This window comes from Lipomyces arxii (genome assembly GCF_038497795.1).
Source record: "Lipomyces arxii strain Phaff 12-163 unplaced genomic scaffold V1512scaffold_8, whole genome shotgun sequence".
Lineage (NCBI taxonomy): Eukaryota > Fungi > Ascomycota > Lipomycetes > Lipomycetales > Lipomycetaceae > Lipomyces > Lipomyces arxii.
The window spans coordinates 188522-214742 of NW_027117707.1; the positions used below are offsets into that span (position 1 = coordinate 188522).

General features: G+C 46.0%; 15 protein-coding genes across 15 annotated transcripts; 6 read left to right on the top strand and 9 right to left on the bottom strand.

Moving 5' to 3' along the window:
* Positions 1–142: 142 nt before the first annotated feature.
* On the bottom strand, positions 143–1555 carry V1512DRAFT_225525 (nucleotide-diphospho-sugar transferase). The gene is made up of 2 exons (XM_066913824.1): positions 1374–1555; positions 143–1317 (listed from the first exon to the last, which is right to left on the bottom strand). The coding sequence occupies exons 1-2, from the start codon at positions 1452–1454 to the stop codon at positions 304–306; spliced, it is 1095 nt and encodes a 364-aa protein (XP_066771354.1). The 5' UTR covers positions 1455–1555; the 3' UTR covers positions 143–303.
* A 333-nt stretch (positions 1556–1888) lies between these two features.
* V1512DRAFT_225527 (60S ribosomal protein eL24) lies at positions 1889–2736 on the top strand. The gene is made up of 4 exons (XM_066913825.1): positions 1889–2043; positions 2104–2251; positions 2305–2370; positions 2416–2736. Exons 1-4 carry the CDS (start codon positions 1993–1995, stop codon positions 2625–2627), a joined length of 477 nt encoding a protein of 158 aa, XP_066771355.1. The 5' UTR covers positions 1889–1992; the 3' UTR covers positions 2628–2736.
* V1512DRAFT_225531 (signal recognition particle receptor beta subunit-domain-containing protein) lies at positions 2683–3577 on the bottom strand. Its single transcript, XM_066913826.1, has 2 exons — positions 3371–3577; positions 2683–3325 (listed from the first exon to the last, which is right to left on the bottom strand). Exons 1-2 carry the CDS (start codon positions 3563–3565, stop codon positions 2732–2734), a joined length of 789 nt encoding a protein of 262 aa, XP_066771356.1. The 5' UTR covers positions 3566–3577; the 3' UTR covers positions 2683–2731.
* Positions 3578–3701: 124 nt separating this feature from the next.
* Positions 3702–5629, bottom strand: V1512DRAFT_263095 (tryptophan synthase beta subunit-like PLP-dependent enzyme). The gene is made up of 3 exons (XM_066916416.1): positions 5227–5629; positions 5053–5185; positions 3702–5003 (listed from the first exon to the last, which is right to left on the bottom strand). Exons 1-3 carry the CDS (start codon positions 5507–5509, stop codon positions 3743–3745), a joined length of 1677 nt encoding a protein of 558 aa, XP_066771357.1. The 5' UTR covers positions 5510–5629; the 3' UTR covers positions 3702–3742.
* A 292-nt stretch (positions 5630–5921) lies between these two features.
* Positions 5922–6768, top strand: V1512DRAFT_263096 (uncharacterized protein). The gene is made up of 3 exons (XM_066916417.1): positions 5922–6259; positions 6310–6384; positions 6433–6768. Exons 1-3 carry the CDS (start codon positions 6030–6032, stop codon positions 6575–6577), a joined length of 450 nt encoding a protein of 149 aa, XP_066771358.1. The 5' UTR covers positions 5922–6029; the 3' UTR covers positions 6578–6768.
* A 23-nt stretch (positions 6769–6791) lies between these two features.
* On the top strand, positions 6792–9583 carry V1512DRAFT_276206 (HOOK protein-domain-containing protein; the record flags this gene model as incomplete). Its single annotated transcript, XM_066917857.1, has 11 exons — positions 6792–6863; positions 6909–7080; positions 7125–7531; positions 7573–7782; positions 7824–7982; positions 8024–8598; positions 8643–8779; positions 8824–9191; positions 9237–9308; positions 9359–9526; positions 9572–9583. Exons 1-11 carry the CDS (start codon positions 6828–6830, stop codon positions 9581–9583), a joined length of 2316 nt encoding a protein of 771 aa, XP_066771359.1. The 5' UTR covers positions 6792–6827.
* V1512DRAFT_263101 (origin recognition complex subunit 5 C-terminus-domain-containing protein) lies at positions 9521–11207 on the bottom strand. Its single transcript, XM_066916418.1, has 5 exons — positions 11054–11207; positions 10725–11003; positions 10604–10678; positions 9830–10555; positions 9521–9784 (listed from the first exon to the last, which is right to left on the bottom strand). The coding sequence occupies exons 1-5, from the start codon at positions 11147–11149 to the stop codon at positions 9623–9625; spliced, it is 1338 nt and encodes a 445-aa protein (XP_066771360.1). The 5' UTR covers positions 11150–11207; the 3' UTR covers positions 9521–9622.
* Positions 11208–11290: 83 nt separating this feature from the next.
* On the top strand, positions 11291–11915 carry V1512DRAFT_263104 (mitochondrial 37S ribosomal mS33 domain-containing protein). Its single transcript, XM_066916419.1, has 3 exons — positions 11291–11673; positions 11719–11759; positions 11808–11915. Exons 1-3 carry the CDS (start codon positions 11309–11311, stop codon positions 11831–11833), a joined length of 432 nt encoding a protein of 143 aa, XP_066771361.1. The 5' UTR covers positions 11291–11308; the 3' UTR covers positions 11834–11915.
* V1512DRAFT_238946 (autophagy protein Atg8 ubiquitin like protein) lies at positions 11776–12642 on the bottom strand. Its single transcript, XM_066914192.1, has 3 exons — positions 12456–12642; positions 12337–12392; positions 11776–12281 (listed from the first exon to the last, which is right to left on the bottom strand). Exons 1-3 carry the CDS (start codon positions 12487–12489, stop codon positions 12006–12008), a joined length of 366 nt encoding a protein of 121 aa, XP_066771362.1. The 5' UTR covers positions 12490–12642; the 3' UTR covers positions 11776–12005.
* Positions 12643–12738: 96 nt separating this feature from the next.
* Positions 12739–14130, top strand: V1512DRAFT_238948 (Coproporphyrinogen III oxidase). The gene is made up of 2 exons (XM_066914193.1): positions 12739–12828; positions 12873–14130. Exons 1-2 carry the CDS (start codon positions 12780–12782, stop codon positions 14090–14092), a joined length of 1269 nt encoding a protein of 422 aa, XP_066771363.1. The 5' UTR covers positions 12739–12779; the 3' UTR covers positions 14093–14130.
* V1512DRAFT_263110 (uncharacterized protein) lies at positions 14083–15966 on the bottom strand. Its single transcript, XM_066916420.1, has 7 exons — positions 15633–15966; positions 15475–15587; positions 15120–15428; positions 15040–15074; positions 14931–14998; positions 14795–14887; positions 14083–14750 (listed from the first exon to the last, which is right to left on the bottom strand). Exons 1-7 carry the CDS (start codon positions 15658–15660, stop codon positions 14161–14163), a joined length of 1236 nt encoding a protein of 411 aa, XP_066771364.1. The 5' UTR covers positions 15661–15966; the 3' UTR covers positions 14083–14160.
* On the bottom strand, positions 15932–19186 carry V1512DRAFT_225549 (uncharacterized protein). The gene is made up of 2 exons (XM_066913827.1): positions 18575–19186; positions 15932–18525 (listed from the first exon to the last, which is right to left on the bottom strand). The coding sequence occupies exons 1-2, from the start codon at positions 18890–18892 to the stop codon at positions 16147–16149; spliced, it is 2697 nt and encodes an 898-aa protein (XP_066771365.1). The 5' UTR covers positions 18893–19186; the 3' UTR covers positions 15932–16146.
* Positions 19187–20247: 1061 nt separating this feature from the next.
* Positions 20248–22107, bottom strand: V1512DRAFT_263114 (uncharacterized protein). The gene is made up of 2 exons (XM_066916421.1): positions 21779–22107; positions 20248–21725 (listed from the first exon to the last, which is right to left on the bottom strand). The coding sequence occupies exons 1-2, from the start codon at positions 22007–22009 to the stop codon at positions 20697–20699; spliced, it is 1260 nt and encodes a 419-aa protein (XP_066771366.1). The 5' UTR covers positions 22010–22107; the 3' UTR covers positions 20248–20696.
* A 97-nt stretch (positions 22108–22204) lies between these two features.
* On the bottom strand, positions 22205–23994 carry V1512DRAFT_207785 (uncharacterized protein; the record flags this gene model as incomplete). Its single annotated transcript, XM_066913417.1, has 2 exons — positions 22205–23737; positions 23785–23994. The coding sequence occupies 2 exons, from the start codon at positions 23992–23994 to the stop codon at positions 22205–22207; spliced, it is 1743 nt and encodes a 580-aa protein (XP_066771367.1).
* Positions 23995–24476: 482 nt separating this feature from the next.
* V1512DRAFT_286653 (triose-phosphate transporter family-domain-containing protein) lies at positions 24477–25847 on the top strand (the record flags this gene model as incomplete). Its single annotated transcript, XM_066918087.1, has 2 exons — positions 24477–25590; positions 25633–25847. The coding sequence occupies exons 1-2, from the start codon at positions 24561–24563 to the stop codon at positions 25845–25847; spliced, it is 1245 nt and encodes a 414-aa protein (XP_066771368.1). The 5' UTR covers positions 24477–24560.
* Between the last annotated feature and the right edge of the window lie 374 nt (positions 25848–26221).

Here is a 26221-nt window from a genome sequence, read left to right on the forward strand (position 1 = left end):
GGCCGCGTATTGTGCGGCGTCAGATTTTGTCCATTTTAGGCGATTAGGTGGGCAGCCCGAGTCGCGGTGAACTGGAGAACTCTACCGGAGCACAAAATGTGAAGGAAAGTGGAGGCCAGTTAAGTAAGAGCTACGAAGAATGTACGGAGTAAATAGACATTTCAAAGGATACAAAACTAAACACGAACAATGCATAAATTACAATTAGACCGCTTTTCCGAAATTCAAAATATAATAGAAAGCAATTGAAAAACAAGTAAAAACACCGCGCGATCATACATCATAGATTATATGAAGTAGGATTTACATAATAATTGACGGTGTCTCAATGTTTGAGGTGATGGTCTTGTGGGGCAAGACCGAGCCGCCATTAACGTAGACCTCGTCAGCGACAGTGACATCGTCACCAAGAACGGTAACTCCCTCGAGACGCGCCCAGCGTCCGACAGTTGAGTTCCAGCCGACGATCGACGACTTGATCCAGGCGTGGTCCTTGACGGTAGAGCCTTTGAGGATAACACATCGCTGGAGACGGACACCGTCACCAATTACAACATTAGGACCGATCGTAACGTTAGGGCCAATGCGGCAGTGCTTGCCAATAGTGGCAGTGGGGTCAATCAATACGTTACCGCCGTGAACGTAGTCCTCCGAAGCGGAAGTCAAAAGAGGAGAGTTCTTCTTAGTCAAAGAGCTCAAATAGAGGCAAGTGCCGGACAAGAAATCCTTAGGCTGACCAACATCCATCCAGTAGCCCTCGAGATCAAAGGAGTAAAGCTGGCCGTCCTTGGCCAAGCCAGGAAAGGTCTCCTTTTCAATCGAGGTTGGGCGCAGCTCAATACGGTCGACAACAGCAGGGTTAAGAATGTAGATACCAGCATTAATACGGTTACCAACAAACTCAACCGGCTTCTCAACAAATCTGTCAATCTGACCAATGGTGTTTGGTTTGTGGACAATGACACCGTACTTTGAAGGTTCGTCAACCTTGGTTGCCACAACAGTTGCCTCACCGCCGTGCGACCGATGGAACTCAAGCAATTGCTGGAAGGGGTAGTCGCAGATAATGTCGGAGTTCAAAACAAAGAAAGGGGAGTCATCCTTCTGGAGAACTTCGGAAGCGAGCTTAAGGGGACCAGCGGTTCCAAGTGGCTCGGTCTCAACTGAAAATGTGATTTTGATGTTATACGCCTCTTCATACTTCTTGAGGGCTGCGACCATAATTTCAGGTCTGTAGTTAACGGCGAGAACGATGTCGGTGACACCAGCAGCAGCGAGAGATTCAACCTGATGAAGAATCATAGGCTTGTTACCGAACTAAAGGAGTTAGAATCGACATGATTTGGACGCGTTCAAGGGATGAGTTCACATACCTCGACCAAAGGCTTTGGGAGAGTCAAGGTAAGAGGACGAAGACGGGTTCCATAACCACCGACGAGAATTAAGCCTTTCATTGTTTAAGAACGAGTGAATTGAATTGACCAAAAAAAAAAGGTTGGATATAATATAGTAAAATTGGTAAAAAGTGAAGTTGGAGAACGAGAAGAAGGGCGCGCGAGAATGGCCATATTTTTATTACGCGCCTTGAACTGGACTAAAGCAGACGCAAACGGCAGCAGCACTGTGGTCGCACAAACTTTAACTTTATTTTATTTTAGTGTAGGGCTAGGGTATTGTTGTAGCCTGAAATAGAAACACGTGTAGAGCCCTAAGTGTTTGTAGGGCTATTTAAATGTGCAAGTGTTTGTTGCATATACTAAACAGCAGTCACGTACCATTTCCATGTTGGTCATTGTAGTATACATTCAAATTCTAGCCCTAACCCGTGCACCTTATTGCTATAGGTACCGTCCAATTACTAGCAAATTACTATGATAGCCGGTCGTACCCAATATCCAACCACCTTCACCAACTCGAATCCTCCCCGTTTCAACACGTTCAAACCTCGAATTTGTCACGTTCCCACTCACAGCACAAATCTTATTTAGCATAATGAGAACCGAAATCGACGCTTTCTCTGGAAACAGAATTTATCCTGGCAGAGTAAGTTTGTATAAATAACGCGACGATCAATTATCTTCGACAAAAGTGCTAACGATTCAGGGATCTCTTTTCATTCGTGGAGATTCTAAGGTTTTCCGCTTTGTCGCGTCCAAGAGCTCATCGCTTTTCAGACAGCGCAAGAACCCTCGCAGAATCTCATGGACTGTGTTGTACCGCCGAATGCACAAGAAGGGAATCACTGAGGAGAGTATGTTCACTCTAATGGATGATATGTTATTTCAAATGTTTAACAACTATTAGCCACTAAGAAGCGTACTCGTCGCACTGTCAAACACCAGCGTGCTATTGTTGGTGCCTCCCTCGATGGTATGTCGATTCTACTCTACTACGTTCACGCAACTAACAGAATAGTCATCAAGGAGAAGCGTTCTATCCGTCCTGAAGCCCGTAAGGCCCAACGCACCGAGTCCATTGCTCTTGCCAAGGAGAAGAAGAAGGCAGATGATGCACGAAAGAAGGCTGAGAAGGCTAAGTCAGCCTCTGCTGGCAAGACTGCTGGATCCAAGTTCAGCAAGCAGCAGATGAAGGGCGCCGCTCCTAAGGTTGCTGCTCACTCCCGTTAAAATAATATAATGTGCAACAGGGTTGGGATTTTTTTATGTTTCTATAGTCATAAGATATTTGCACTACTATATATATTATATACACGATGATGCTAATTACGACATCAATGATTGTTGACTGCTTTTTCTGTCATCCATTCAAGCCATGATTCAATCTTGCCTGTTTCGATAGACCCATCGAGAAACGTGACTTCAGACTCGCATGCCTCAAACTTGAACTCTCCAATCTGTAGCTGCATATACTCATCATCGTCCACTCCAGTGTCGGCATCAACGCCCATGACTGAATTTGCCTTTGACTTTGCGAGCTTATCGAGCTCATTCTCCATCAGCGTCTTCAGTCGCTTAGCAGGCACAGCAGTAAACAGCTCACTCTTGTTTGCAGCGACCAAAATGTCAGCCCCGCCTCGCCGTCTGTTCGTTTTCCGAAGAATTGCCCCTAAGTACTCTGCCGCCTCTCGTAGCTTCTCGGGCCGAGACATGGCGGACGCATCGACAACGAACACTATACCGTGCATCGTTCTCGCCGTAGTCGACGTATCAAGTGTACTAAACATGTAGTGTCGTAGTTTCTGATGTCCAGGGCTGTCTACCAGCACGTATGATTTGGCGCTCTCTGGCAGACCTGGCGGTCGGAATTTGGCCGTCATGTTCGGCTCAATTGACGGGACTGTCGTTGCTCTCTCGCCATATCGAAGCTACAACGTTAGCTTGTACTAATATCACCTTTAAGACGATCTTACCAGAGCGTAGAGAGAAGTCTTGCCCGATCCAGATGGACCAGCAATCAAGAACGTGGGTTGTGAGGCGGCGATGCCTTTGGACTTGCGGAACAGAACTTCATAACTGAAATACGCAATTGCAATCAGCACACAAGCCCCAATGATATAGTTTGGCAACTTGTGCCCTACAGGCTCTTCCCGTGTTTCGTCAGTCATTTGTTGGTTGGGAACGGGAACAATGGCCGTGGGGCGCTAATCTTCAAGAATGAATTTACTTTACATACTGTGAAGGAATTTATATACTGTTACGATTGTTGTCTTGTACTGTTACTGTTATCTGTTTCTGTTATACTGCAATATTAATGGAAGTCATAGCAATTACTGAAAAGCACATTAAACTTCTTCGCCATTCTTGACGAGATACTCAAGCAAATCAACCTTGGTCACAATGTGAACTGGTCTCGCATGCTTTCCACCCCCATCCTCAGTCACTACGGCAGCGGAATTGAATTCAAAGAAATCTGTCAATGCAGACAACGGCGTGTGTTTAGTGATGACGTCGTAGTGATCATGCTTGCGTCTGGCCTGGCGCGAGTGAGTGCTGAACGAGTAGTCGTGTCCAGTCGGGACCGATTCCTGCAGCCGATTGAATTTCAGCATCGCGTCGCTGACTAGCGACGACGTCGTTGCCTTCTTGCTTGAAATCTTGCGAAGAATGTGGCTCAATGTGACGAGACCGACTAGAAGACCATCGGAGTCGGTAACTGGCAATTGATCATATCCATGAGCCTTCATGATCTGAATTGCTTTGCTAAGGTGTTCAGTCTCCAATATTGCATTGACAGGGCTTAAGTTAAGGTCGGCAATGGTCGCTTCTTTAAATTTCTTTCCGCCGTCGACGACGGTCGTGTCTTGCTGGAACCCGTTTTCACGCATCCAGTCGTCCGACACGAATTTGGTCAGATACGATCTCACGCTGTCAGGCAGAACTACAACAATTGTGTCGTGCTCATCTAATGATTGTGCGTACTTAAGCGCTCCTGCGAGCGCAGAACCGCTACTTCCACCGCACAAAATTCCTTCCTCGCTGATGAGTTTCCGGGCTAAATGGAATGACTCGGTGTCGTCTGTCTTGATCCATTCGTCAACCACAGACCGGTCTAGGACATCGGGGATGAAGTCATAACCAATACCTTCAACCTTGTATGAGCCCACACCGGAGTTGAGGCTTTCGGGCTGAGCAAGAATCGAACCCTTGGGATCTACTCCAATGACTTTTATAGCCGGGTCATGTTTCTTGAGTGATCGCCCAATGCCAGTGATAGTCCCGCCTGTACCTGCGCCAGCGATAACAGCGACAAGGTTGCCACCTGTCTGTTCCCAGATCTCGGCACCGGTGCCGTACTCGTGTGCAAGCGGATTATTTATATTTGCGTATTGGTCCAGGATGACCGCGTTTGGGATCTCTTGCTGCAGTTTGCGTGCGACTCCGATGTGACTCTGAGGCGAGTCCCATGGAGCTTCGGTCGGTGTCCGTACAATTTCTGCACCTAGAGCTTTAAGAACAAACACTTTCTCTTGGGACATTTTTTCAGGCATGGTGATTATTGTTTTGTAACCTTTGACTGCAGCAACCAGTGCTAGTCCGATTCCACTGGAAGCTGTTAGTATGTCTAACGTCAGATCGGGTATAGACAACGTACGTGTTGCCAGATGTAGGCTCGATCAATGTGTATCCAGGTTTGATGCGACCTGATTTCTCTGCATCTTCAATCATGCGCTTTGCGATCCTGTCTTTTACTGATCCCCCTGCATTGAAATACTCGAGTTTTGCAACTGCTTGTTAGTACATGCATCGTAGGATGTAAGAGACATACGTATAGTAGCTTTGACCCCATACTGCTTCGGGATCTGGTTAAGTCTGATAAGCGGTGTGTTTCCAATCAAGTCAAGGATCGAATCCTGAAGCGGTGGAGGCGCGAACGACGGATCGGCTTTGCGTCTGTCGTTTGCAAGATTTGCTAATGTTGGAGGGTGATGATGTAATGGGTGACAGCATTCAGTCTCGCTCGAAGGCAGTTTCTCTAAACCTTTTGGTCTAAGTTCAAGATCTTTATAGTAGCAGTAGCATTCTGGTTTGTCGATTACTTTGTCGTTCATAGTGTTGTGAGTGTGTAAATACTTTCAGGGTAAAAGGAAGAGACTACGATGTGAATGACGAGAAGACTACGAATGTTCTAAGTGCGGAGACATTGCATCACATGCCGTCGTGTAAACAACGTGGAGAGAACTTCGAGGGAGAAGAATACTTTGAGCCGCATGATGTCAGTGGGACAATTATGAAATATTAAGCGAATTAATTAGTGGACTGGCGTGATTTATTAATGATTTAAGTGTGCTTTGAGTGTGATCTAAGTGTTGAATGAGTACGTTTAGTGTTTTTTATGTGCATCTATAGTGTGTAGTGCGCAGTGTGTATTGTGTAGTGTGTAGTGTGTAGTGTGTAGTGTGTAGTGTGTAGTGTGTAGTGTAGTGTGGTGTGAGTGGGAGTGAACTGTTTTATTAACGCGTAATTCCATCTTCACCATCCAAAATTCTCACCAACTGGACCTCGACTCGTCCAATCCATTAATTCAAGCTGCTTTTCTCTTTTCTTTACCGGCGTCGTCGCATCTGCGGAATGCTCGTCAGACCATACGCCTTACTCTCACTCCTCCTGATCGTGTCGGTCACGGTGTTCACATTCTCGTACGTATCGTCAAAATCCGAAACCGGATTGTCAAATTTCTTGTCGTCGGAGAACATGGCGCCCGGAGTTGTGTCGGAAGAAGCTGTAGTGCCGGAAGAAGTTGCGCCACCGCCTGTGAAGATGTATATCGTGAGATATAATATTCTTGATACCCCGGATGTGTAGGTCATACTCGATTCTGAACTGGTGACGATACTAACTACGTTGACAGCGTTGTGGCAAGAGCAATCAAGACGATGAAGTCACTTGGGGCAAGAGTAACTCATGAATTTCACACAGTAATGAGGTTTGTATATATACGTGATCTGTACTGTTCATTCACTTACTCGATCAGGGGATTCACAGTCTCGATTCCGGCTGCACTTAGGCCGACTGAAGTGTTAGACGCATTCAAAACACAAGCTGCGTCGCCGGATTTTCCATTCAAGATTGAAGAAGATCAACCAGTTCGTAAGTATTTACATGATGAAGCCGATTAAGCGAAGGACTAAAGACCGGTAGACATCAACTGAACGTGTACATTTATAGCTTTTGGGATTTAGTTAGTAAGCACTTCTTTTTAATTCAATGCGATTGTATTGATACATTTTGTGTCTACGTGTTGATTAAAGACCGTAATGATAGTGTGTGTACAATGGCATAGTAATATAATTCGTACTTGCTCTTTAAAGTGTAGATATATTCAGGGGAACTCCCACTTCATCCCACCTTGAACCATCAGACTATGAGATGGCATCTCTTTTACAGCGGTCATTAGTTGAATGGGTAAGCAATTGAGTATAAAAGATTGTAGTTTCTAACATTTCTCAGGCCAATTCATTACCATTCCATCTTTCAATCCACTCCATCGAGTCGGTTACTGACCTCTCAGACGGCATATCTCTGTCTAAAGTCTTGCTCGATATTGACTCTGAATACTTCAAACAGACCGCAATCTCAGCTGACGATGAGAAGCCGTCGTTTATAGCCGCAACGAGAAACCGTATGTTTGCTTGATTACTGCTCGTGCTATATACTGATTGCTAGTCAAACGACTCTTCAAGTCACTCACGGCTTATGCCACGGACGTTCTCGGTCTCCCGCCACTCGAAGAGTCTGAAACTCCAAACATCAGTCTGATTGCAAAAGATAACTCGGTAGACGACACGGTCAAGTTTGCATCGGTCGTGGTGCGTGTTGCGGCTAAAGCGCTAGGGAGCAAAGGCGCAGAGTATCTGGACGGAATTAAGCATGTGTATGACTCGGAACTGAGGACCACGTTGCTAGACTTGGTCGGCGAGGGAGAGCAGGTCATGGTTGATGCGCAGTCGTCGCTTACACAGGATAGTCAGGGCGATGATGGCAGTCAGACGATTGCAATTGCTCAGTACGATGAATTACAGCACTCATATCATGAATTGCTAGAAACGAACACTGCGCTGACCACTGATACTGTGCGTTTATTTTAACAATTATTGTACAATCTAACAAACAGGAAAAATTGAAAAAACAAAACTCTGAATTGCAAGCGCAGTTGGCAAATAGCACCGGGCAATCAAAAGCCGAAATTGACGTCGAGCGGGAGAAATCGAAAAGTGAGATTGATTTTCTTCAGAAAGAAGTGCAGGATCTTGAAGATCAACTTGCTGAACGCGACCGCAAGTTGATAGACTCGGATACGAAATTAACGGACTTGATGTCAAAGGTAAAGCATTCGCGTCAGTGGTAGATATAGCTAATGAGAAGATCGATGACTTGCATACCGAACTTGACAACACGGTTGAACTCAATGACCGTCTAGACGAGTCAAAATTTGAAATCACAAGACTGCGCAAAATTGCAAACCAGATTGACAAGTACAAGCGCGAGGCCGACGAAGCCGAGCTAGTCAAGCAGCAACTTGAAGTAAGTTGCCTGTTATATTACAATATATGCTGACATGACAGGCTGCGCGAAACGAAATCACGTATTTGAATGAAAAATCAAAACTTCTAGACGAAGATTCGCAACAAGTCTTTGGTCTGCGTCGTCAGGTTGATGTACTAACGTCCGAAATCGAGTTTTTCAAACGCAAGGCGAAAGAGACTGAGGAAGCAGCTGAGCATGCGCGACAGGAGCTCGCATACGTGCGTGACCGGGTTCTCGTGTTGGAAGAAGACCATACTCGGGACTTGGACGTGATTGCCGGACTTGAGGAGAAGGTGTTCGAGCTCGAAGGCGGTGCTGTCAAGAACGCGATCGGAAGTTTGCAGGACCAGGACTTGGTAGCCACGGTCAGCGACTTGAAGCTGGAGATAAGGCGTTTACAAGACCAAGTCGTGGCAGAGCGCATGGGTGATGGAAATGTAGACAAGACGGCAGTGGTCGAGGATAGCAAGGTGTCTGCCGCGCTTGAGACCGAGTTACGCGAAACGCTGGATCAGAAGCAGCGGTTGCAGGATGATTATCTGCAAGTGTATCAGGAAAAACTCGTACTGCAGTCCCAGGTCGATGCGATCGAGGACGGCGCGTTAGGCGAAACGTATGTTTTGAGTTTTAGCTGTGTATTTTTGGCTGACGATATAGCTCGGATGTCATGATGCAGTTACGAGGATTATTGCAGCAGACAAAAGACGAACTGCAAGACGCGAAGCATCAAATTGCGGACTTGTCGCGACAACTTACGAGTCAGAATGAAAGGTTGCAGCTCATGCAAGACGATCGTGAGTACATCTCAGTCATTACGTTTATAGCTAACATGTTCCAGTCGACTTGGTAGACGAAGACAAGAAAGACGCAATAGTCAACCTTAGGAAATCGGTGTCTCACCGAGTCGTTCAACTTCAGCAGCAAAACGACACCTTGACTGCATCCATGCAGGATTTAGAAACCGACAACAAGAAGCAGCTCGAGCTACTAAGCAAGGCGTTGATTGAGAAGGAAAGCTTATATCAGAAACTGACTGCGAGCCATGAAGAATTGCTCGAGGTCAGCCGGGCCAACACGGCGCTGCGCATGTCGCTTGTGTCGCTGGATCCAAATGCCGGTGGATACGAGTCTGAACTCAAGAGCTGGGTGATTGATTTGCAGAAAAGGGTTGAGGCGCAACGGGATAAGTTGAAGAAAGCACAGGAAGTAAGTGACTGTATTTGAAATGTTGAGCTAGTGCTGACGGGGTAGTTTATTCGACAACTCAGAGCCGAGAACGAATCTCATCGACAGCGCGCGGCGTCAGAAGAGACTGCTCGGAAGGTGAGTGTTTTTGACGGCGTTTGATATTGCGGTCTGGCTGACGTATATAGAACATGATTTCGGTACAAGAAGCGACCAACATCAAGCGCGAGCTCGGGTTAATGATCAGCGCGTGGTATTCGTTGACGGCGCGGATCCAGCAAAATAATGTTGTCGTGGTCAAGCAAGTGCAAGAATCTCCGGAGAGCTGGCTGAATCGGCAGCGCACGATGTTAGAAGTAATTATGATGTATTTGCGATGTAAATTTTTACTAACTAGGTAGAAGAAGAATTGAGTCATTTTAGGAGTTTTTTTTTGTTTATTAATTGGAGCATTATCTGTCAACTAAGTAATTTTTGATTGGGAACTTGATGTCGGTTGAAATGTCGTCGATAATGTCCCATGTGACGTTGACGCGCCACCGTGTAGAGCTGTCGAGCATGTCTGCCGCGGGAGAGGACTTGGCGACGAGTTTTAGTGTAGCAAGAGTAGCGAACTGCGAGTCAGTCAAATATACATGTTGCATACTATTTTCTTTTACCTGAGTAAGGAGGTCGACGTTCGACTCTAGTTTTGACGGTACGATAGACTGCAACACTGCAAGCATGCGCTCGAACGCAAACAGGCCTGGCGGGCGCGACATGTCGACGTTTGCGTTTGCGCGGCGGCCGCGTTTCGATTCGCGGATGAGTGAAAACAGTCTGATGTCAGCTGCCGGCCGAATGTATGAGGCCAGGTAGCACGCGCAAAGGATGTATTTTGTGAAAACCGGCATGCTGTCGATCGACCCTGTGCCGCCGCTGCTTGAGGAGGAGGCAGTCGAGAGGGTGTTTGTGACTAATCTCTCGGACTCGAGAAGGGGTACGTTTTGTTTGTATAGTTTCACGAGCCGTGTCTGGCATGCTGGGTCGGCCGGGTCGATAGACGAGGACTCGGTCATGAGCGGCTGGATGTACCGTGTAAACCCGCGTCGAGCTGCTGCTCTGAGCTGAGAGATGTCAGACCCGTAGAGCGAGAAGAAGGTTTCAGTCACGATCTGGCTGTACGAGAACCAGAGCTGCATCAGTTCTGGGTCTGAGAACTCTCGTTGACCAGCAGCAGGGGCGAGTAAGGGTCTGATTGATGAGAGCGACGTCTTGGAGAGAATGGCGAAACACTGGGTTTGGTCGTATGGAGGAAAGTAAATGTGCGGAAATATGGTCGTCAGTGTTGGTCGTGGGTCGGGCTGGGACGAGATTAGAATGAACGTGAGTATGTTTGGCGTGAGCTAATGGGGTTAGCAAGTTAAAGAATCAGTACAGGACGTAAGGCTGACCATTTCTCCAATCCGAGTCAGTAGTCTGTACAGATTCTCGTACGGTTCTCCCAGTTCGTCTATCCGGTCGAGCACCTAGCACAGTCAAAAATCAATCTTGTATGCCGTGACGTGCACTCACGACAAAATACGCCTCCTGCCGTCTCATGACCGCCAGACTCTCGTTCAGCTGGTTCACGAACGCAGTAAAGTTACTGCACACCACACAGTACTCGAGCTTATCTCCCGCCGACGCGTGCATCGACGCAATGATCCGCTGCAGCAGCACCCGCATCGAGATACATTCGTCGCAATCGATCCAGCTAAAACTGGTACTAGACACAAACCGTCGTACGACAGCGGTCTTGCCAGAAGAAGACTGGCCGGTGATTGCGACCACTGAAGGATTTGTTAACGGGTCCTGTAGACAGAGGTCAGATATAAATGTAGGATCAGAACAGAAGAAAGTACTTTGGACAGAAGAGAGTTCAGAAGATCAAACTGCGCGAACCGGCCAGGCCAGTCATTCGCAAGTGATTCTAGAGTCGCTTTATCTATTATCGACATATTTTACCATATTTACAAGCGTAAAAATCAACTGCCATGTCAATTGATACTAATCATGATACCCCTTAAAGTAGTACAATACCCTGTATCACAATACCCTTACTTTTACGCGGAAAAACCAAAAATGTTCACGAAATTCAATCAAATCCAGCACACAAAATGGTCAAGTTAACGATGCAGACTGCGTTCAGAGCAGCGTCAAGTGTACGGGCAAGCGCGTTATTTCCAAAGCAGTTCCAGACCGCTATCACGGCGCAGGCGACGCCTGCTGCAATCAGTGCGAAGCCCAGTATTGAGCGGAGCCGGACGGCCTGGAAGATGCGGTGCGACGTATTTGAGACTGTGTATAACCCTGACCGGTTACGGTTAGGTAACAAGGTGCTGAGGAAGGAACTGAGAGGGCCGGCGATTGCGTCGTATTATCCTCCGGCGTCACCAGTGAAGAAGAAACATATCAGAGCCGCGTTTCCGTTGTTTGAGTTTATGGACGAAAGGGAAGATTATAGAAGACAGATTAATGAAGGGTGAGCATGAGGAAGGGGAGAAATAGAATTAGACTGACTTTATAGACGACGAAGAAGAGGTAAAGGACCACCAAAGAAGAAGGATCGTACGTATATTTGATGGCACTTGACAAGGCCAAACTAACAGTATTTAGCGGACGCAAAGAGAAAGAGACGTTAATAGGCGCAATGTAAGCGATTATGTAGTATATACTTCAATCTACATTCTTGGCATATAATAAACGATTGATTCAAACACCATATACAGCCTTAACAAGAACAAAGCAACATAGTACGCCAGGCGACCAGCTATAAAAGAACAATCCAACACGACGACGACCCAACTGTAACATTTAAACATTGACTTCGGTACCAAACGTGTTCTCACCAGAGTACGTGATGTACAAAAACCCATCATCGTCCTTGTGTTCTTCATAGATTGAGCTCATCAACGCTGCCGTCGGAGGCAAGACCTCGTCAACGTAAATGAAAATCGCTTTCTCTGGTGCTAGTCTGATCCGTTTGCGAATAACGTAAACAAACTGACCGACAGTCAGATCTGCCGGCACGAGATACTTCTTCTTGTCGATCGTCGCGATATCACTCTTTTCGACCTTCTCGCAAATGACCTGTTCATCGTCAATCCCTGCTTTCGCTATTGAAGTAATCAAAATTCAAACTAACCGGAATACGATCATTGTACTTCTGTCGAATCCTCTCGGCTTCAGCCTTGCGCTTCTCTAAGCATCATGTCAGCTCTATCCCACTCCACCAATATTCAATCCAGCATAGCTAGTACTTACCAAACGGATGCTCGTCTTTAAATTTAGATCGCATATTGTTTACTTTAAATAAGATTTAATCCGCAGAACAAAAAAACTCGAATATCTCCGCGTACTCGACTGCAACCGACTGAGATTGGATTGTGATGCGAGAGAATGCGTGACGCGGCAAAACGGGACAACTCCCAAATAAGTAACCCTTACCTCTATTGTATTATGTCAGCGTTTAAGCCTCTACAAATAAGGTTAAGCCCTGCGGCTCAAATAACACGCAACCTCGAGCACTCTCACTTATCAGTTCAGGGTCCGGCTCCCGTTTTTCTTGTCCAATTCACTCTAATAAAAATGCTTAGATTATCGAACCGAGTCATCGCTTCTTCTCGAAAATTCCAATGTGAGTATGCTGTTTTTTTCAACTAATATAATGCTAATCCGCAGTCCATGTCGACAAGTTCGTACGACATGCTCATACAAAGCTTGACGGTCGTCTGCCTTCAAATTCGCTTTACGTCGCAGGGTATGGCGTGTTATTTGGCGTCGCGGCATGGGGTACTACGGTTACGACAACCGAGTTAATTCGCAACTCGATCATCAAAGCCGAATCTGCTGAACCTCCAGATCAAGTCCCTGCAGGACTGAAATCCGCCGTACCGCTGCGTGAGCTCGGGACCGTGTACGATGCGGTGCCGGGGTTGCGTAAAGACATGAGCATGCGTGAGAAAATGGAGACGTTGCTTAAGTTTTACCAGCTTGAGATTGTGGCCGGGATCGAGGGTGCGGACTCGAGCGGACAGACTTTCATCAAGGACGAGTGGTCTCGAGGCGAAAACAAGGGCGGCGGTATCACGCGTGTGTTCCAAGACGGTAAAGTGTTTGAGAAGGGCGGCGTGAACTTCTCTGCTATTTACGGCACGCTCCCGCCTGCTGCTGCTCAGCGGATGCGTGCAAACCATAAAGACCTCGTGATCCCGCCCAGCGGCGAACTGCCGTTCTACGCCTGCGGACTGAGTCTGGTGATTCACCCGGCACACTATCTCGCGCCGTCGGTGCACATGAACTACCGGTACTTTGAGACCCAGAACGAGGATGGTACGCCGCAGGCATGGTGGTTTGGCGGTGGCCAGGACCTGAGCCCGATGTACTTCGACATGGACGACGCGGTGCATTTCCACAAGCTGCTGAAAGACGTGTGCGACGCGCACGACGAGGAGTATTACCCCAAGTTCAAGAAATGGGCAGACGACTACTTCCTGATCAAATACAGAGGCGAGGCGCGCGGCATCGGCGGTATCTTCTTTGACGACCTCACGAAACCGGACCCAGAAGACGTGTTTTTGTTTGTGAGTGATGCCATCTCGCGGTTCTTGCCGTCGTACTTGCCTGCGGTCAGAAGAGCGTACGAGCCGTCAGACAAACCACGACCGACTCCTGAAGCAGGAATGCATTGGCAGGGATTACGGCGTGGTCGGTACGCAGAGTTTAACCTTGCGGTCGATCGAGGGACCCAGTTTGGATTGCAGACCCCGGGCTCACGTGTCGAATCAATCCTGATGACGTTACCCAAACATGCGTCGTGGGAGTACAACTATCATCCTGACCCCGACTCGCTCGAAGGCAAGACCGTCGAAGTGCTCAAAAATCCTAAAGATTATGTTTAATTCTCTTGCATTAATGACACCATTCTAATTCACCATAACACCAAAACAAATGCTACCCAAAATCACACTCAAACTCCGACTGAAAGATATTCTAACCTCCCGCCATTCGATACAAACAGCCCGCGTCCGGCAAACTCAGTCCATTTGACAGCTCTCGGCACGGTGTCGAACTTATACTCCGACACTGCCGACCGCAGTCGCTCGCCGGACCAGACAGAGTATATCTTAATCCCGACGCTCTGGTCTGCGACCGCGAGCAACGAGTTATCAGAGCTGACGTCAAACCCGTGGTTAAACTCGTACTCGTTGACGTATCCGTCGTAGCTCAGCACCGGGTGTGACCGCTTGCGCTGAGTGCTCGCAAACCGGAGGTCGTATAGTGCGAGCGAGTTGTCAAGCCCGCTCGCGAGAAGGTATGGCTCGGACAGCAACTTAAATTTGGTCACAGTCGACTTGTGCCAGAGTGCGATTGGGAGATGCCGGGTTTTTGTCGGGACGCGGGTGTCGTATAACCTGATTGAGCCGTCGCGACAGCCGGCCATAAAGGTGTGGGGTTGGAGTACTTGCAGGCATTGCACGTCGCTCACAAGTCTAGATGATGCAATCAATTTCAGATCAGCGTTGGTGACTTCGTACGCTAGTAATCTGTCCGACCCAGCTGCTGAATTAGTAAACCGTCGTGTTGGTGAAATTTTGGCTTACCAATTGCCATTGTTGAAGACTCGCCCGATGCGGCCGAACAACGTGCATCAGTGCCTGTTTTGAACCTGTGCATTTTGTATAGTGTTGATCGGGCTGATTGGTTAGTGGAGTCAAAACACAAGCACTGTGCACTTACATGATGCAGTCGACGGCGTCCATAACATTGCGTTTGGGTCATCTGGGACAAACGTTGCTGCCGTGATACTATTCATCAGTTTAGTCTCACACATGACAAACATACGTACACTCCAAATTTCTGGGTCTTGGTGATTGACATTATCTACTCAATCAGTATTTGTGTTTTATACACTACACAACACCATACCGGTCCTGAAAACTCTGCAAAAGGGGTCGTCATGTCAAGCGCGTATGACGGCTCGTGCAAACACCGCTCGATGCTATACTCTTTATATATCCCATGCCCGTTCCCAACCCACAGTCTATGGTTTGCAAACTCATCAGACCCAATGCCAAGGCACGTCACTCCGACCGCATCTATTCTCGCACTTGGCCATAATGTTTTTGCGTGCTTCAAACTCGAGACAGTGGTTCTGGCCTGATATTCACACACTCGGCTTGACATGCTTAGTTCTCTTAAATGTCCAGTATGTAACACATTTCGTTTCTTTGTAATCTATATCAATCAGAATCGCAGTACATAATGTAAATATTAATCTGACATTCAATGATTTGCCATTCTGGATCTTCTTATTCAATTTATCTGGGGTATAAAAGGTATTTCCACCAGCAGCACTATTGGGTAGTACTTTGAAGTACTTTCGCTTCTGCTCATCTACCCCCATTAGATCAAATCTATTCAATAATCATAATAAAATACCATAATAAAATCCCGGTATATGGGCCATTCTCTCATGCCTTCACTATTTGAATTGATTTTGTTTACTTTTTCTTCGCGTGCGGCTCTACGTTAATACGCCACGTGCTGTAATTTACGTATACCTGCCAATATAAGTAGATTCCATCACTCACGGCTTGATCATCTCCGCCGACTACAAATCAGCGTTAACCCGGGTTCAGCTCATTCAGACCCATTCAGCAGTGTCCTCCAATTATATTCTTCTCCGTTTAATTTTGCGGTAATTACACAATTTGCACTCTAAAATCAAAAAAACTCAATTCAATATCAAAAAGGAAAGTCTATTATTTGTAAGGAAACCACAAACACGATAGAAAGGTTGTAGAACCTAAAACACAAACACAATGAAACAAACAATAAAAGGATTGACTGTATAAAACGTAGGCTACATCAAAAGTAACATTTATAAAATATTATTGATTGCACCAATCGTAACTTATACAAAAACAAGTCAAAACACAAAATACGTCCCTTTTTAGTTGGCCTTCTCGTGCTGTGTAGACACACGCTGCATCGACACCAAGAAGTCCTCAAGGTTGCGCTGCTTAGGCTTCTCCTTCAGTCCCTTACCGTTCATCATACGGTCAAATCCAACAGACTCGGACATGAGGTAGTAAACACCTCCGAGAACGCAGAAAATACCGAAAGAGAAAATCCAGACACGGACAACGGCAACAATGGAGGTCTGTCCACCAACGAACCAACCCCAGATACAGAAGCAAGTAGCGATGATATCGACAATGAAGACGGCACCAGCCAACTGCCACGAAGGAGCAGACGACCAGAAAGGACCAGCAGCACGAGTAATGAAGATGAGCCAGTTCTCAGTAAGAGAGATCTGGAGGAAAAGAACTTCATCAACAACACCAAAGTTCTGGATGATACCACGTCCGTGAGTTCCGTGAACAAACATAGTGGTCAAGGTAATCCAGGTTCCGATAGCCAAGATCAATCCGAGGAAAATAGACATACCCCAAAGTCTGGGCAAGTTCCACTTGACAGGTTTCATGGAGTAAGGAGCGTTATCGTAGGCGATAGCAAGGGTAGCGATATCGGCGAAAATAGCAATGAAGACAATCAACTCAATGTTGAGCGATCTGTTCAAGATGACAATCCACAGTCCGAGGAAGACCTCCAAGTGAAGGGAAAGAGCGATACGGTAGACAACGTAAGAGTACATACGATGGAAAATCTGGCGAGAAGTCTTGAGCGCATCAATGATAGCAGACAGACCGGGGGCCAAGAAAACAATATCAGCAGCAGAACGGGCAGCATCGGAAGCACCCTCGACGGCAATACCGGTATCAGCACGCTTGAGCGAAGGAGCATCGTTAACACCATCACCAGTCATAGCAACAAGGTAACCACGCTGCTGGAGAATCTCAACGACATTGTACTTGTGCTGAGGGAAAACCTCGGCGAAACCATCAGCGGCCTCAACGAAATCGTAAACCTCAGATCCGGGCATGTCACCACCGCCGCCGAGACCAAGACGCTCAGCGTTGTAGACGTTGGTTCCAAGACCGAGCTGACGAGAAGTTTCACGAGCAATACCGACGGCATCACCGGTCAACATCTTAATGGAAAGACCAAGCTGCTTAGCCTCGTTGATAGTCTTAGCAGTATCGTGACGGGGAGGATCCATGCAAGGCATAATTCCGAGAATTTCCCAGTGTCCCTCACCACGACGACGGGCAACACCAAGCGAACGGAAACCACGGGTAGCGAACTCAGCGACCTTGTTCTTGTAGTCGTTTAAGACTTCCTCGGGAAGAGGGTGGTCCTCCTCAACGGTCTTCAAGACGAAAAGAGGGGCACCCTTAACACAGACAATGCGCTCACCAGCAGGAGACTCAACAACGGCGGTAACCTTCTTGGAAACAGGGTCGAAGGGGTGGAACTCAAGAACCTTGTACTTGGTCAAGGTAGACTTAGCACGGGGGTAGAACTTAAGAGACTTCAAGAAAGCCTTGTCAATAGCATCAAGACCCTTGACCTTGCGGGAGGCAGCCAAACAGGCAGTCAACATCAAATCATCAGGCTCAACACCAGCGACAGTATAGGGCTCAGAGAGGGAAAGCTTGTTCTTGGTCAATGTTCCAGTCTTGTCAGAGCAGAGAATTTCGACACCAGCAAGGGACTCGATAGCAGACAGCTTCTGAACAATAGCCTGCTTCTCAGCGAGGTAAGCAGCACCGACAGCCATGGTGGTGGTAACGACAGCGGGAAGACCGACAGGGACACCAATGACAGTGATACCAAGGGTGAAACGAAGAATCTCGACAATAGGGTCGGTACGGTAGAAAGACGCAATCCAGACCATCATAAGAGTAGCAATGACGAGAACCAAAAGAGTCGTACCGATACCGTTCAAGACTTCAGTGAAATGACCGGTACCGCCGGAAGCCTTGTTGACCAGAGCAGCAGCACGACCGACGAAAGTGTTGTCACCAGTGGAGGTGATAACCATGAAGGCCTCACCACGCTTGACGGAAGAAGAAGCGTAACAGTTGTCACCCTGGTGCTTGTCAACAGCAAGGGACTCACCAGTGATGGCAGACTGATCGACCTGAAGGAAGCAGTCTTCAGTGACGAGACGACCATCGGCAGGGATAATCGTACCTTCCTCAACCTGAAGGATATCACCAGGAACGACCTCAGGGGCCTCAACTTCAACGAGGGCACCGTTACGGATAACGGTAGCCTTAAGAGCAAGAGTCTTCTTCAATTCCTCGACGATAGAACCAGCCTGAAATTCCTGAACGAAACCGACAGCAGCGTTAAGCATAAGCAAACCGCAAATGACACCAAAATCGACCCAGTCCTGAAGACCGGCAGCCAAGACAGCGGCAGCCTATATAGTCAGACATTAAGCAACATAGAAATTAAAACAAAATACTAACCTCCATGACGAACTGGATAGGACCGACGAAGTACATCATGAACTTAAGGACCAAGTTTTCCTTTTCTTCTCTCATTTGGTTAAGACCATACTTCTTTCTTCTAGCCATGACTTCGTCAGACGACAGACCATATCTAGGGTCAGTCTGGAGAAGTTCTTCAGGGACGGGGCGTGCAGAAGAGCCAGCCTCAGCTTCTTCTTCGGCATCGACACCGGCATCTTCGGATTCGAGATCGGCGATAATAGCATCCATATCCTCCTCTTCCTCCTCAGCAGGAGCTGGAGCGGGGACCTTCTCAGTAGTAGGTTCAGTAGACATTGTAAATTAAGTTGTTTGTTTGTATTGGTATTAAAAATTAAGCAATTGACGCTAGTTGGCAGAAATTTACTGCATGCGCTACTAATGCGAGTTGGAGTATAGGACAAACAACAAAAAAGAAAGACACAAGGAATAAAAAACAAGGAATCACGCTCTTAATGAAATGGGCGGCTGAAGACCAAGTACTATGATGTGAGTGAGTAGTAAAAGAAGAAGGGAAGGAAAATGAAGAGGGCGAAGAGCGGGAATATATACGGCGAAAGGGACGAGAACCATTTTGGCCGAGAGAAGAGAGAGAGATGCGGCGAGCGGACGATTGGTTGGTTGGATACGGTTCTGACCCGGATATATTTAAGTAGAGTTTGCACTAAACCTTAAAGTTTAAGATCGGCTACCGCGGCTGTTTTTACGTTACACGCACATACGCACACACTCATATACACATATACACATACAAATATACACAATTAAAGAGAGTTGTTCGGATAGTCCGGCATGTTTATTTTGAATAAAGAAGAAGAATTGACTTAGATTATTTTGATTAATAAATTTATACGATAATTGAATATTGGATGGGTCCATAATAATAATAATAATAATAATAATAATAATAATAATAACAATAATAAACACATATAAAGCAATTGATATAATAGAATGGATATCACAGCAGATATATCGTATATAGTGTAGTATGATCATATCAAACAAGATAAGTCCTAAAACTACCAAAACTACTTAAAACACTAAAATACGTTAATGCATTTAGTCGCGTGCACATCTTTTATTTATTATATTCCTATTTAGTATATCTATGATCATGTTTATTCACTTAAAAAGTAGAATGGAATGTAAACTAGTTCAGAATGTAAACAAAAAGTGGGAACATTCGTTGTCAGGCCAACCACGATACCGAGTATTCTCCGTCTTTTTATTCTATTCTCAATTGCATTATATAGTATTATTACTAGATTATATTATATCATATCTACAATTATATATACTCTATATCCACATATTATTTATTATACTATACTCAAATCAAATAAACCCGATTTCTCCGAGAGGCGTGCTGGATGTAACCGAATTTTCCTAATCCGGTCATAGTTTTCCAGACCCAATTGCCTCAGTTCAGTCAACTGGTTTAAAAGATTGGTTCAGATTGGTTCAGATTGGTTCAAATTGGTTCAAATTGGTTCAAATACTGGTTCAAATAGTAATAAAATAAAGTTTTTAGTGGCAATGCCGAGCTGGCCGAGTTCTTGTCTTTTATTGTTATTATACTATACTATACTATATTGTACTATACTGTACTACACTATACTATTCTGTACTGTACTATACTATACTATACTATACTATACTATACTATACTATATAACACTATTATACTATACAAACTAAACCACACATACATACATTATTTATCAGAACAATCGGATTCTTCGTTCATACTAAAATCGCTCATACATATTCTTACATTATTCTATATCATACTGATTCTATCTTTCTCTATATAAAATACCCAATTGCCATTAATACACAATTACTTATCAACTAATTCAAACAAAGAAAAAACAAAGGAAAAAAGAAAAGAAAACTGAAACAATTGACTCGTCTCAAAATGTCAAAACGTGCACTTCTGTCTTGTCTCAGCCGCATGTTCTGTGGCGTCTCATCTTCTAATCCCTGAACTGCCTGTCCGTCGCTGCCCCGAGAACTTTGATTGTGCACGTCCTCTCTCTTCCATACTGTATTATGTAATAAATTATATATATTAACGCCCATTCAAATCAAATATACTTCACTCCCAGTCCTCCTCCTCGTCATCATCCTCATCTGCCTTTGAAGCCTTCAAATCAGGTTGAGAATTACTCGTAGATACTACATCGTAACTGCTCTCACTAGATGGTCGTGAACTACTCACTTTAGATCCATTGTCTTGGTCGACGGCCATCAACGTCTCCGTAGAATTAGATGCTTTCGTAGACAATGTCGCACCAGTACTAGCTCCTGCCTCCTCATTCATGTCATCTACATCACCGCCTTCCTCTTCCTCATCCGCATCCCAATCAAAAGTATCTGCAACTTCTTCTGAGGACGAAATCAACTGCTTCCGACGAAGCTCTTCCTTATTGATTTGCTCTCGCAAGAAATAGTATCGCTTCCAAAACTCTTCATACGAAATCTTCTCCGGCACAAGCTTCTCCATTGACTTCCTCAACTCAGGATACTGCTCTAGATCGGCAGCAATAGTCGATGTCTGTCCCTCAACTGAGAAATCCTTTGCAAATTCGGCGTACGAATCATCGCCTTCGGTCACAAAAGGTTCAGTCGATGTGTGCAACACATGCAACTGCGCATCCAGTCTTGTAGAATAAATTTGTCGCTTGATATCATCCGGCACATCAAACAACACATCCTTTGCAACAGGCTCAGACATATTACCCTCATAATCAGCCTCCTCACCGGGCTCAATGGTGACCGCTTCCTTTAAAAACTCACTAACGTCCTTGCCCATCTTGTTCAGATACTTTGAAAACTCAACTTTCTCCAGCTCCTCCATCTGGCCTTGCGCTTTATTCTTCAGCACCGCAAACATCTTGCTTGTAGATTCAGGCGCAACCTTGACCCGACTCGCAATCTGCGCAGATCGGGAACCACTGTCCCCGCCGTCCATGCTCAATCGGCCAGCAGTTGTCGTCACAAAACTCGATGCCTGGCTCGCAATGTTCGACGATCGCAACTGCTCACTCAAACTCGCAATCTCTTTAGTCGCCAGCTCTGACGCAACAGACAAATCCTTCTTGGTCACGTCCAAAGCCTGTTCTCCCTGTCACATGTCAGCCCATTACATCAACTCATCAATCAACGCAATAAACTGACCTGCTTCTTCACGCTTTCCCACAGCCCACCAATCCGTGCACCCCACGCACTGTGCTGAAAGCTTTGCACGGCGTCAGTGATTTCGTCGCCCAGCGTCTGTGTCGGAACCGCATCCTCGCCCGCGACATCGGACGAAGCAGCAGCAGCTGCACCGCCATCAACACTCTTCCGTTCAAGAAGCGACGCGTCAGGCAGCGCTTCCTGCTGAATGACATCGTACGCTGTGTCCATTATTGTTAAACTTTGTATTTATTCACGTATTGCTGTCTTGCTTTGTGAGGTAAGTACCGTAGATCAGGATATTGACGCACGGCCAAATTGAAAGTTCCTGGGCTGTGCGGGTTGCTCCCCTTTCTTTTTTACCGCAACCCTGATCTCATCGACCGCACTACGCCTACGCTAAATTAAATTGCACATCGATGTCTATTACATATGTAAGCTACCTGGTACAAAGTTTGATGTGCGTCGTCTGTCGATCTCGTATGTGTCTGTCACATCGTGGTACACATTTACTCCAAGCGTCTTGATCCAATCGACTGACTGCTCTGATATCTTGAAGCAGTTATCAATAATCAGCTCTTTCAGTCGTATGTCGTTGGTGCTCGCCATCGCTGTCATACGTTCGACAAGTTTCATGATTGGAATCAGCTTGTTGTTGGTATCTCTGCCATTACCGACGAACATCATTACAATCCCAGCAAACGTGACGTTGGTCGCCGACACATCCAAGTAAATCAGCTGCTTTAGGCTGTTGAGTAACAACATAACATGGTCGTCCACCCAGACACATTGGAACAGATTCAAGACTTGTAGGTTTGCACATGTGCGTACGACATGCTGCATGTCAGCCTTCGTCAACATCGCGCACGACTCTAGTTCCAGCCTAACCAAAACTGCAGGATCGCACCGCACTAACGTGGACATCAGTCGGGCTCCAGTCAGACGCTTGCATCGCGACAAGTCTAAATGCCGTAAACTTGTAAACTCATTCGGTACGGCCGGCCTCCGGCTGTGGCTATACATGACCATGCCGGTGCTTGAACTAATTACAGTTTCAGGCGCAATGTCGCTATCTCTGAGTGCAAGTTTCTCAAGTCCTGGACCATAAACAGGCGGCACCTCCATTCTTGAAAAAGACAAATCAACCGTCTTTAACTTTGGATTTGTCTCGTTAAATTGCGCACAAAGCCGCTCAGACACGTAGAAGTTGAGCAAAGTCAGATTGATAAGTTCCGGAAAGTTTTGCATGAACGGCCAAAATTCAGCAGCCGATAATTTCCCCATTTGGGCTCTTCCTGTGCAGTCGATCGTCAAACTCTCGATCTTGGTTGGCTGCTGATATGGCATCAAATTTCCAATCGAGCAGACATGCGGTTGACGTTGTACAATCGGCGTCGCAGGACCGTACAAGTTCAAAACCTTTAGATTCGGTAGGCTACCTGTTGAAATCATGTTAAAAACTTTGTCTGTTGCTTTCGCACCGACGTTAAGAACTTTGAGATTTCGAAGTACGTCGACTAGTAACTTATTGTCCGGGATCAAAAAGTCATACGCAGGGTCGAACTGCAACACCTTGAAATTTCCACCCTTGCCTGCGCTAACCAAAGTCTTTGTAAATGTGGTTGCATCAAACAGTTCAACATTGTAAAGGTACAGTTCCGATAGCATCCCTCGCGTTCGTACCAGAGCCTTGTTAAGCACAGACATGGACACCTTTCGTTGGCGGTTGCATTTTCTGAAATCAGCGTCGGCCCATAGTCTAGGCTGGCTTTGAATATAAGTCCACCAAGTCTTGCATACGCCTTGCAGTTTGACTCGGTCTCTGAATGGAATTTGCAACAAGATAAGTTCGGTGATTTCTGGCGGGAGCAAATGCATCATGTCGACCCGTGGGGCCGGCAACTCTGTGCCTGCGCGAGCTATTCGACAAACAACTGCATCGCGCATCTCCACCAAAATCTGTGTATTAGCGCGAGTCGCGTTCTAAAGAGTAGACTATAGCATACCAAAACGTGTTTACTGTCTTGACCAATTCGTGCAAGTCCAGCTTGGTAAATACGATGAGCTCTATTTAACTGGCCCATGAGTTGACTCACTTTTCCAGCGCGTAGATACCCTTGCGCCGATCTGGGGTACATCTTAATAATGGCTATAGCGTCAGCGTAGGCCTTGTCATATTGCTTGAGTGATTCGTAGCATGCTGCTCTTCTATCCATATGAATCAGGTCAACTTTAGAAGCATAAATGTTAAATATCTGAGTCCGTTAAAACAGCACGATTCATAAACAGAAGTAGAATACTTTGGAATATAAAGCAACAGCAACTTTATATTGGCCTAATTTGTATGCTTTATCAGCATGAACCCAAATGTCGGTCATTTTCAACTTGAAAAGCAAAAAAACGCGTTTGACCGTATAAGAACCAACGCGTCTCAGTAAATGAACGCGTTTTCTATTGCAAATCACACGATTCACGTGTTGTTTAATTCCGACTTAAATTGTTTACTCTTGTCTACTTTCGATGCACAAGCGTATGATCGGGTTTAGGGTTTTATTCGATGTCATGTCGCATGAATCGATTCATGTCGCATATCTGTAGACAATGTACAGTAGTGATATGCGATTGCTGCAGCCAAAGTCGACTCGACCGTGTTCGACATATCGTCTGTCCTGCAACTTCTTCGCCTTCAAACGCTCCAAATTCACTTCACTCTTTCTTTCTCTCTTACTCTCGCTTGCTCTCTCTCGCTATTTGTCAGTCGTTACTCAAACAATTTAAAACAATGGTTGCCCGCCGTAATTCAATAGTCGAGTCAACCGCTCACGGGTTTCAACAACTCGCCCCTCCGATATCGCTAAAGCTAATTTTCCTCTCGTTGTCCTGGTACTGGACTTCAGCCGTCTCAAATACCTTGACCAAATCCATTCTCAATGCGTTTCCATACCCGATCACGCTTACGTTACTTCAGTTTGCGTTTGTCGTGATGTGGGCCCTCGCAATATCATTTTTGGCGAGATCAAATGTTATTGGACTGTCACATACTGGTATCACACGGCCCACCAAGCAGATTATTCTCACAATCGCTCCGATGGCGGTCTTCCAGCTATCTGGTCACATCTTTTCTCATATTGCTACAAGCAAAATCCCGGTCACACTGGTCCACACAATCAAGGGATTGTCGCCTCTCTTCACGGTGTTGGCATATAGATTTGTGTTTGGAGTTCATTATTCAATGTCGACCTATATCTCTCTAGTCCCGCTCACAATCGGAGTCATGTTGGCTTGTTCTTTTGATTTTCATGGTCAATTACTCGGACTCATGTCGGCTTTGTTTGCGGCAATCATTTTCGTGTCACAAAACATCTTCTCAAAGAACTTACTCACAAACACCCCAGCACCTGATTCAGAGCCCAAAAAGAAGCTCGATAAGATTAACTTGTTGTGCTATTGTTCTGGAATGGCATTTATTTTTACGTCGCCAATCTGGTTTTACTATGAAGGCGCTGGTCTCTTACGCGAGTACTTGACCACAGGCACTGTACCTATTTTAGCAGCAGATATTGGTACCGCCATGCCGCTCAGTACGCTGATTTCTCTCTTTATTCTCAACGGCTCTGTGCATTTCGGTCAGAACTTCCTGGCGTTCCAAATCCTAGGTCTGGTTTCGCCTGTAACGTACTCGATTGCGAGCTTGTTCAAGCGGGTGTTTGTCATCATTGTCGCCATCATCTGGTTCGGACAAGAACTGACCGCGTTGCAAAACTGGGGAATTGCTCTGACCTTCCTGGGTTTGTACATGTACGACCGAGCAGGTGACGCATCGCGATCAGAGCGTGCGCTGATGAAACAATCAGCCGCGTTCCGGATTTTGCCGATTCATGCGAGCGATGTCAAGGACTTGAGCGACTCGTATGTGACCAGCACGGCTTCTAGCGCGAACCCGAGCGCGCGGAACAGTTACGAGGCGTACCGGCATTCAGACACGAGTCCGCGAGACGAAATGAGCGAAAAGTATCTTTTACACCCGTCGCATGTCAGTAATTCGTCTTCTACCATTCTCGTGGCATGAAGCCTTGGTTGTTTATATTTACATCATGCTCCTTTATCAAGTAGCCATAGACAAGTAGATCTGGGTCGGTTGGGAATTGGTTTTGCACAGGTTTAACCTTTTGACGGTGTTGTATTGATTTTTGCATCGTGTTTTTTTTTTTTTGAGGTACAATATGAAAGTCTAACGAGTCCTTACTGGAAGGAACGGCATAATGCAGTATAGTTATTTTTGAAATGTTTTGTTGAGGCGTTTGTGTATTATTTGAACATATTACTTTATACCTACATAGAACTACGGAGAATGATGTATTTGTCGCGCCATAATGTTGACAATCGGACAGTCTAGTGGATAGTAAGTCTGTGTCGACGCAATGCAAACGATTGGGTCTGTAT